We start from the raw sequence: 9,991 nt of genomic DNA on the forward strand, positions 1-9,991 counted from the left end.
GAGTCTCCATCAACCAAATCCCCACCAACCTGTAGAAAAGGAAAATGGATCAAATATATTCACACCCTTGTCATACACTAGTTCTCTTGTGTTAATTAGATTGGAATTTGGAAATGGAAAGCTACACTTTCTAGCTTTTGCAAAGTCCACCTCCGGGCAATCATCAATCAGACCCATCACCCATATAATCTTCTTTGGCTGCTACTGCCTATCTAATTAACCACCTTCAATCAATCAACATCAGGTAGGCTATAATTTCCAGCTGTTATTGTGAACCCTCATAATCCAAGCTATATAGAGCTCTCAATTTCAATTCAATTCATGCACTAAGGATCCTAAGATATGCCAAAGGCCCAATCAAAGTGTCTCTGTTGTGTGGTTCATCATTCATGGCCTTTGTATGGGTGAAGTATACTTTGACTTTCTCCTCTTAAGTATTCCCCTGTAACATCTCTTTAAGAGTAAAAACTATATATCCCAAAGGCTCACATTGTACTAGGGTATCATCTTAGTGTTAAGAAACAACGCCTAGAAGTAACGATTTGTAGAAGAAAACGAAAAATAGAAGAAAAGAAACAACACATAAACACACAATACAATAGATTTACGTGGTTTACCCCTAAGATGGGAAGCTACATCCACGGTCAAGCAACAGAATGAATTTCACTATCTCTGAAATGTTACAAACCCTTAATTTACTGTTCTCCCAAAGAAAAGAACAATATACATTGAAGCCCTAACCCAGAAAGTACTGAAATGCCCCTAAAACCCAAAAATGATCGTCCGATTAGGGTCGGACCAGAATTGAACATATATCGAAATACATATCGATTCGAAGATTTCGACGAGCTCTACACGACTCAGTGCCTCTGGCAATGATGTACAGATTTTTTAGGCCATCCAAGCTCCTTTTCGAGGCTGAAACGACCCTCTAAAGATACTCTGAACCACTTTCTAAATCAAAATCAGGTTTCCCCAATAACAGCTATTATTGGTGAACCGTCATAATCCAACCTATATGGAGCTCTCAATCTCAATTCATTTCATGCACTAAGGATCCTAAGACATGCCAAAGGCCCAATCAAAGTGTCTCTGTTGTGTGTTTCATCATTCATGGCCTTTGTATGGGTGAAGTATACTTTGACTTTCTCCTCTAAGTATTCCCCTGTAACATCTCTTTAACAGTAAACTCTATATATCCCAAGGCTCACATTATCCCAAGCCATCATCTTAGTGTCAATATCATGTTCAAAATTAAATATTTCTACAAGGGTTTGTATATTTACTTGGGTTCTTCTATTTTGTTGTGTTATGGAAAGGTTGGGATGATTGGATCTGTCAAACATCCAACTTATATTGAACCTTGAGAAGAAAGTTGGTTTGAGCTGTGTTAGTGAAGGTCCCTCTCTCAGTCAAAAAGATTATTTCAAACATGTAGGTCCAAGATTGGAAAATTAGAACGATAAGATCATTGGGAAGGGGAGGGAAGAAGGGTGGGGGGGGATGGCCTACCAAGAAGACCGTTTTGTTGCTTGCGTGTTGAAAACGTTCAATAAGGATTTTGCTTTAGTTACCTTTGATAGATTGAGCAAATAAAATAAGAAATAGAAGGGAAAGGAAATCAAAGGGCGGCACAGCTAAGAGGAGGAAATGGGAGAAGAAAAAGAGCAAAAAAAAAAAAGGAAAGAAAAGGAGAAAGGAGAAAAGAGAAACGATCTTTGATGACCTTTTACCATTTCATGAATTTTATGATACCTTGAGCCAAGTCTCTTCTCCCCCTGGCATGAGAGTATGAGACCAGGCAAGGTAACCGTTTGGTTGTTGTATATGGAAAGAATGTCTCTTGACTTTTATATCTTAGCTCCTTTGATTCACCTTTTATGTGACCAGGAAAAGTGTACCATATTTATATAAACTACCAAAAGATGAAAAGGAAAGCAAATAATACACAAATTGGAGAAAGTTTCTCTTCATTTTGGGAGAAGATTACAATTTGATTTTAAAAGTTTAAACCATGTGAAGGGGGCCACTCACACCACACAATTACGAAACTGCATTAAAAGCAAATTGGTCAAATTGGTGACGACAAGGGATGTCGACACTCCCCCCCTCCCCTCCCCTCCCTTTTCTCTCTCATTTTGTTATTGGCTCAGGAATCATAGAGCCCTTGTTGGGGTATGATGTCTTGTCTTTTATTTTGTAGCTTGCATAAGTGGGCTTATTCCGAAGAACCATTTAAAGAGGCTTTGAGGGCTGTATCGGTGTTGCTACCAGATCCAAACCGTGCTCTCCTCTGGCCGAGCTGAACTGTACAGAAGAACATAATTAGACAAGGGAGTGCCGGTCTAGATTGGCGGAGTCACTTTGATGTCTAAATTAGACCTCGCACAATAGATAAATCTCCAACTAGGAAAAGTAAAAAGTGAATTGACCACTTTACCTATGCTATGCTAGGAATGATAATTTATAGGGTTGAGCTGGTAGATCGGTGTAGGGCCTTAGTCGATCATATACCATTCTTTGTGACTCCCATCTGTGTAGGTGGCGTCCTCCGGGGAGGTCACTTGTTGCTGGAAGGTCATGTGGAACGCATGCCTTTAACCTGGCGAGTTACTTTCTTCCTTTGGTTTAGTTTGCTTGTTAGCCAAGTTCTCTTTAGCTGTGGTGACGCTGATCTAGATATGCATAGGATTAGTTGACTGTTTCAAGTAGGTCGGTTCATCAACCTCCGAGCCGACATGATTAACTAAGCTCGATCATGGTTCTTGTTGAACGGCCTTTGGGCTAGGGTAGCTCTTTGGTTGGTGGTACGTTCATTGATGGCCAAGTCATTGATTAGTTACCCTACTTCAGGTCGGCTTCTTGATGACAGGTGGCAAAAAATGATTGGTAAATCCTTAAGTGCATTGTGTGATTGTTTGTTTGTGATTTTCATTGTTTTTAACATTGTTTTAGGTTCTTGATTTTCTGCAACCATCACCAAATGTATGTGATTCCTGTTGAGGAGATGGGTGGACAAAGCATGTCCCTTAATTAGTTTCATGTCCGAGCTCATTGATTTCTGATTTTTTTCTTCTCGAGCTCGGCACCGTTGGATGTCCAAGCTGCCAGGTGTCAACATCTCCACTGCAGCACTACACACTTTTAGGTAATTGGAGTGGATAATTTCCCCCCATAAACAAGAGTCACTTCGGAATGTATAGTGGGGTTCATATATGTCTATATGATTGAACCCTCCTAGCCGGAAACACTGAATGAAGCTGGACTTGCACCAGGTTTTAATGCAGTGATTAGAAATCTGCTTCTTTCAAGTCATGATCCACAGGAACTCATAGAAATGATAGATGTGCAACAGAACCTTTGCAGGTGCCTTTTTCCTCCTAGCGACAATAAACATTTATAACACTAAAAAACAATTCAAACTTACAGCCTTGGTTAGGGCTTAATGTCACTGAACTGTAGAATGCCAATTGCCAGAGGCTGCTCTTAATATATAGTTTTGATCTTGTGTTGATTTGCTCATGATTGAGTACCATTTTATTTCATAATTAATATTAGTGGTTGCAGACCTTAAATTCAGAGATTCTGCTATATTCTTCTAAGTATAGGTAGAGGAAAAGGAAAGGGAACTGCTAATTTTAGAGAGTTAGGTTTTCTGGGACTCTTTACAGTCTTCATTCAAACTTCTCATTAATAGGTAACTACAGGTCCAAAGTCATCAAGCAATTCATTGGAGGATTAGTTTATTTGGCTTTAGAGATGAAGGCCTACCTTTGCGTGATAACATGTTTTCTAGATATTCTTACCTTTCTCTTTCTCTCATCAATCAAGACTTTTATAACTAATAAGAACTTTAAAAAGAAAGATTTATAATACCCTTAAAGAAGAAAATCTATTTCCACAAGACAACCTAATTATGTGTTCGTTAGTCGTTACACTTGTCTAAAGAGAAGCCTAGCTATAAAGAAAGTTAATTAAAACGTCCATTTTATGGAGATGCTAGTCTCATTTTCGAGTCCGTTAGGACTTTGGACTCGAAGAGTGTTCCCAGTTGTTGTGGATATGTTCAATGGCCCAAGATGGCATATTAGAAGAAAAGAAGAGTTGAAAATATGAGGAAAACGAATGTCACCTGGTCGTGCATTATGGCATGTGCTTGCGTTTAGACTATAGTTAGCAAAAATGGGAATGGCAATAAAATAGAGTCTTGCAGTATGGGTTTTAAATGGTAAAAAATTGTAAATGGACGGTCAAATAAAACAGTCAAAAAACAAAGAACAGTAAAAAAACGAAAAACGGACGTATGGGTTTTAAATGTTTATATTTCAAAAAAATGCCTCTATTCTCATATAAATTAAGGAATTTTTATTTGAAATATATGTTTCTATTTTCGGTATCCGTGCATTGACTTTGAGTTGAAAGTGATATCATGAAAAATATAGTTCTTCAAATCATCTTTATGTCGGTGAAAGAATTAAGCCGATCAGAGTTCGAGAGAGAGGGAGATATAGTCCGTTAAGTCCAAGATCTTAAAAAACGCCAAAAAAAAATGAAAACGTGTTTTAAACACGTTTAAAATGGGAATGCTTCCCAATTTTTACCGTATGTTTGGAAAGCATACGACAAAACGTATTTAAAATGGTAAAAAATGGAAACGTGATTAAAATGGAGTTTAAAACGTGTTTTTTTTCAAACAGTGGTCCAGACACAACCGGATGCAAAATGACGGCCCCACCCCCATGGAAAGACAGGGGTGCTCCGATCATTTCGTGCTTAGCTGTATCCGAGCGTAGGCACATCCTACAACACACGATTGGATGGCGTTCTTTCTCCCTGAAAATATAATAGGTTGTGAAAATAGCTCTTCCTCCCTATTTCTCATAAAGTGCTTTATTACTTTGGTCTCAATTTGGTCACCTACCAATCAGAAAATCACCCTTTTTCCACTCTAATTTTTAGTGTCTCTTTTAATGCTGCCAACTCTTCTAGATGTCTTGGATTTGAGCATTAAGTACATTCGTATAATGGTGTATAGAATTTCTGATTTCTAATCCATATTAGATCTCTCTTGCTGTAACTCACTATGTATCTCATGTTTCCCACTATCCAAACAGTTCCATCAAGATGTGCATCACGTGCATAGAAGAGTCAATATATTTTATACACTAGGACCGAGTCTTCTTTCACCCACGCTGACAGAGAACCTCTTTAATTCACGTGATTTGACCCTCGGATTGAACTGAAAAGACTATCTTGAACCTTCCTAAATAGGGGTACATGAGCTAGGATCAAATTATATTGGATGAAGAAATTTTCTCTTACCCTCAGTGGTGGAAAACTTTCTCTACAGATATTTTTTTTTTTTGAGAAACTTTCTCTTCAGCTATAGGGAGATTCTATATCAATCAATGATCATAATCTCTCCCCCTATTATACGAGAATTTAGCTCGTCCTGAGAGAGGCGTATGCCTAGGGTGTTGTCAGGGGGTATTCAGCGGTTGAGCTATGCCACACACATCTCGGCGCATGCCTAGGGATGTGTGTGGCATAGCCCAACGGCTGGTTGCACCCTAAGCGTTCCCTGCTCCCTGGAGACGATCCTGATCCATTATAAGAAGTGTCCTTAAGTTGCCAAAGTGTTCCATCCCACAACAATAAAAAATAATGGATGAAAAGATTCTTAGTTCACCATGGGTGAAACAAAAGTTGGCATTTTTTTTAGGGGAGGGGGTAAGAGGTTTTTAAATTACTCTTTTTTTTTTGGTGAAAGAGGTTATTACATTAAAGGGATTGCCTAGTTAGTGGGTATGTCACAAGTGCCGATCAGCTTGACATACATGGAGAGTAACGATTCTTCACGTATAGTTTCGTGACGATAGATGTCTTTTTTTTTTTCCCCCACAAATGCCCATCTAGACATTTTTAATGGCAGGATGGAGGGGTATTCATGGAAGCAAAAGGACACATATCATCATGAAATCATACATGAATAAGCCTTCGTATGGAGAGTTTATCGAAACTCGTATATCATTGGGTTTTTTTTTGGGTGAATAGATAAATACATTCCAGAAAAACAAAGAGATACAATGACCATCCAGTAGGGAGAAGAAAGAAGAAAAGAAGTAGCAAAGGAGAGAATACAATCACATTGGCCTCAATATAGGGCCAACACTAAGGAGGGGATCCACAACCAATAAGGAAAGGGGCAATCTGTTCTAGGCTCTAGCAATGTGCTGGTTTCTTCTAATAGTAGGACAACAAGAAGGTTCGACCCCAATTTCCCTTGGATCTCAAAGGAAGTAGTGCCCTAGATGTGCTGATGAGTTCATCTTCTTAAGTTTCTTTCATACAAAATATGGTAGCTAGATAGAGGCACAGAAAACAAGCTTTCCAACAAGGTCATAACTGGATTTGCTATTGAAAGAGGATTTGATCCCAAACCCTTTGAACTCAAAGGAGAGGCCGGTGGGAGTGATGGGAAAGCCAACATTTTTGAAAGATCGTCCAAAGAGAGAGGGAATAAGGGTACTCAAAATACAAGTGCTCAACATCCTTAATCCCAGCTCAGTAGAGGAAACGTAAGGAGTAGGGGGAGATGTGTTTAGGGCGAAGGAGGGTGAGGGTAGGAGAGGAGTAGGAAAGGGTGTGCCAAGAAACAAAACTATGTCAGAGAATGTGACCTAAGAACCAAACAACCGTTACCCAAGGAACACTCGAACGGTGAGAGCGGATATTCTCGTATGCTGAGGAGATGCAAAAGATAGAGGATGGGAAGGCAGCTGTTAAAAGCAATGTGTCTCCCTTGCCCCAAGGTCTTTTGTAAAATTCTTGAGAGAGCATGTCAAACGTCTCTCAACAGAGGGGAGTGAGAGGAGGTAATGGAAGAAACCAATTCCTTGCGATTAGAACTAGCATAAGACGAATCTTTGTCCCCTCCAGTTCCCTGTTCGACCCGGTTCCCCGAGTACCTATAATAAGGTGGCACAATGACCAACCTACCCATGCCCGAACTCTGCCCAGGTGGGTTCACCCCCCCCCCCTTATTATCGGCACTGGGGGAACAGGGCTGGGTAGGGAACTGGAGGAGATAATTTTCCAACGTCAGACTTGATTCTATATCACCATAGTGGTTGACCAAAACTCCATAGGGGTGCAAAGATCAAGCCAGAGGGTAGTACTAGAATCATCATCAATGCTTGCTTGGATGACTCCACTAACTAACCCATGAAATAAAAAACTATATCTATATGTTGATGCCCCAACATGTGCTCTCATTGGCTCCTACATTGGTGCAAGCACTACATGACCAGACAACAATCTCTTGTCCTAATATTAATAGACAAATTATTATTATAAGTGAGAACGAATGCTACCTGGTTGCGCGCAGCACGCAGTCCTTGTGCCTAGACACAAGGCCGCATGCAATGACCACAGTGAGACTCTACCATCACCTGACTCAGGCTCCATACCAACTCCATCCTGCATGCTTGATTCATGTCTAGGTATCGTCTCTCTACTCTGCTCTGCTCTGCTCCTCATCTCTCTACTTGTCACTCTTTGCCGTCCCAGCACCCAACACATCCTTCATTGGGCGCAGGAACCACGCATTGCACGCGACTAGGTAGCGTTGTTATATTTTATTATAATAATGAATAAGGAAAAAGAAGGAGCTTTTATTATTGAAAAAAGGAATTAATTAAGGTTTAAGACAAGCTATAAGGGTGTGGAGCCTGGACTAGGTGGGGAGGAGCGAAAGTTCAGCCCACCTCCAAGCGAGTAAGCTGACGGTTGCATTGTAGATTCTGGAGCAGGAAAGAAAGACAAGGAGAAAAAATCTGGTCTTCTGTTCTGGCAAATCATTTTTTTTCCTCTTTTTTTATCTCTGAATTCCCCCATTTATCTATACCTCCTCCAGGCTCTTCTTTACGCCATCTAATTTCAGTCTCTCCCCCCTCTTTTTCATTCTACTTTTCCAAGCTAGCCCCGACTGTTACAGAAACCCATGTCTCTCCTTTTCCAGCTACTCTAAAAATTTCTATGTTATAACACCATACATTTACATTAGCATCCAGAAGAGAGAAGAGAAGCTAAGTTTCCATCCCTCTCTCAAACTCCAGAGCTATCTGAGCACACAAAAGAAATCATGGGAAGAGCTCCTTGCTGCGACAAAGCCAATGTTAAGAAAGGGCCATGGTCACCTGAAGAAGATGCCAAGCTCAAGTCTTATATCGAGCAGCACGGCACCGGTGGCAATTGGATTGCCTTGCCACAGAAAATTGGTAATTAAACTATTTATTACTCCTCCCATAATTAATCCCTCTCCTCCTTAAATTCTGTTACTTAATTTAAATTTCTCTCTTTTTAGGGCTCAGGAGATGTGGGAAAAGCTGCCGCCTTAGATGGCTCAACTATCTTCGCCCTAACATCAAACATGGAGGATTCTCAGAAGAAGAAGATAACATAATTTGTAGCCTCTACATGAGTATCGGAAGCAGGTGATATGTTAGATCATAGGATTTTTCATTAATTTCTTCTGATAAAGCAGGGGTAAAGCTGCGTACATTATGACTCTTCCTAGACCCCACAGTGGCGGGAGCATCGTGCACTGGGTACACCCTTTTCATCTCTAATCACTTATATTTTTCCTCGAAACTATTTTGTATGAACAACAGGTGGTCAATCATAGCAGCTCAACTCCCAGGACGAACTGATAACGATATAAAGAATTACTGGAATACAAGGCTGAAGAAGAAGCTTTTGGGTAAGCAGCGAAAGGAGCAACATTCTCGTAGGCTCAGTTGCCTTAAACAGCAAGAAACCAAGAACTCCTCCAGTGGTAATCTTGTGCCTCTTGAGTGCAGCAACCAAAACCCATATTGGCCGGAACAGCCCATAGCCCCCACACCCTTGCTCACCGACCATTTTTCTTTAGGGAAGTTGCTTATCAAGCTTGGTGGTGGGAGTTCAAATCTTCAATCCCCACTTGATATTCCATCTACCCAGCAACCAATATATGAAAATTCCATCAATTTGCCCTCCATAAATTGCTTGAGCAACATGGGTTCTCAATTCCAGAATACTCAATTCGACATCGACATTGCGGCGCCAAGTATGCATATGCTGCAAGGAGAGCTTAATGATAACAACCAGAACTTGGTCATGTTGGATGAAATGGTCTATAACAACCCACAGAGATTAGAAGGACTGGAATTCCTTTATAATGCTGGAATGGTAAATGAGATAAGCTCTTTGGTTTACCCTTCACTAGTCCCAGATTATGAAGTTTCTCAACAAACCATGTTACAAGAATGTGATTTCGAGAAGCCCAGGTTCCTCGCGCCGCAGTAGCTGGACTGTACAAGGGGATAGCTAGATTGTGTAAATTTTGTATGAGTAGGTGGAGAGGGGAAGATGATGCTTAATTAGATTCTCATATGATCGATAACCCTAATAATTAAACTCAATTCTGTTGCTTGTTTGTAATTTTGAGAGGGATTCACTTGTTTGAATCTCTTTTAGAATACTTTTGGGTTCTCATTTTACTGTAATTTGTTGTGCTAATTTGACTGCAATTATATCCATTTTCCCGGCATTTTTGAGTGTGGTCTCCTGTCCCTGTCTACATTTGTTGTGGCTGCTGACTTTGGTGGGGGAAGATGATTAACATTTGAAGAAGCTTTTAATGTTTCTCAGTTTTCAGTTCGGTTCCACATAAAAAGGTTCGTGGTCTCTTTGACACAAACACACACACACACACACACACACACACAGAAAGAGAGAAAGGCAGTAAAGTAGAAAAAAAGGCTGTTTGACAAGTTTGGCTATAACTTGCTCGGCTGTACCAAGTAGGGTAAACAAAGGTGGCTGCTTTCTTTATTATTACTTTTCCCATATCTGCAATAACGAGAAGAAGAAGAAGAAGAAGAAGAAGAAGAAGAGAAGCTATATTGGGTCACATGATTCAGTACTGCACCTTATTTAATGTGTAAAG

The 9,991-nt window shown here is 40.2% G+C and overlaps 1 protein-coding gene across 1 annotated transcript; it reads left to right on the top strand.

The window, feature by feature from the left end:
• The first annotated feature begins 8,059 nt into the window (after positions 1-8,059).
• On the top strand, positions 8,060-9,348 carry LOC122659827 (transcription factor MYB36). Its single transcript, XM_043854961.1, has 4 exons — positions 8,060-8,279; positions 8,366-8,495; positions 8,673-8,924; positions 9,021-9,348. The coding sequence occupies exons 1-4, from the start codon at positions 8,144-8,146 to the stop codon at positions 9,346-9,348; spliced, it is 846 nt and encodes a 281-aa protein (XP_043710896.1). The 5' UTR covers positions 8,060-8,143.
• The last annotated feature ends 643 nt before the right edge of the window (positions 9,349-9,991 follow it).

This window comes from Telopea speciosissima, chromosome 4, assembly GCF_018873765.1.
Source record: "Telopea speciosissima isolate NSW1024214 ecotype Mountain lineage chromosome 4, Tspe_v1, whole genome shotgun sequence".
Classification (NCBI taxonomy): domain Eukaryota; kingdom Viridiplantae; phylum Streptophyta; class Magnoliopsida; order Proteales; family Proteaceae; genus Telopea; species Telopea speciosissima.

What these genes read in the sequence shown, in the direction of transcription:
- LOC122659827 (XM_043854961.1), top strand. Translation starts at nt 8,144, where the DNA reads ATGGGAAGAGCTCCTTGCTGCGACAAAGCCAATGTTAAGAAAGGGCCA. An exon ending in TGCCTTGCCACAGAAAATTG is followed by an intron (nt 8,280 to 8,365) that starts GTAATTAAACTA and finishes CTCTCTTTTTAG; the next exon opens with GGCTCAGGAGATGTGGGAAA. An exon ending in TACATGAGTATCGGAAGCAG is followed by an intron (nt 8,496 to 8,672) that starts GTGATATGTTAG and finishes TATGAACAACAG; the next exon opens with GTGGTCAATCATAGCAGCTC.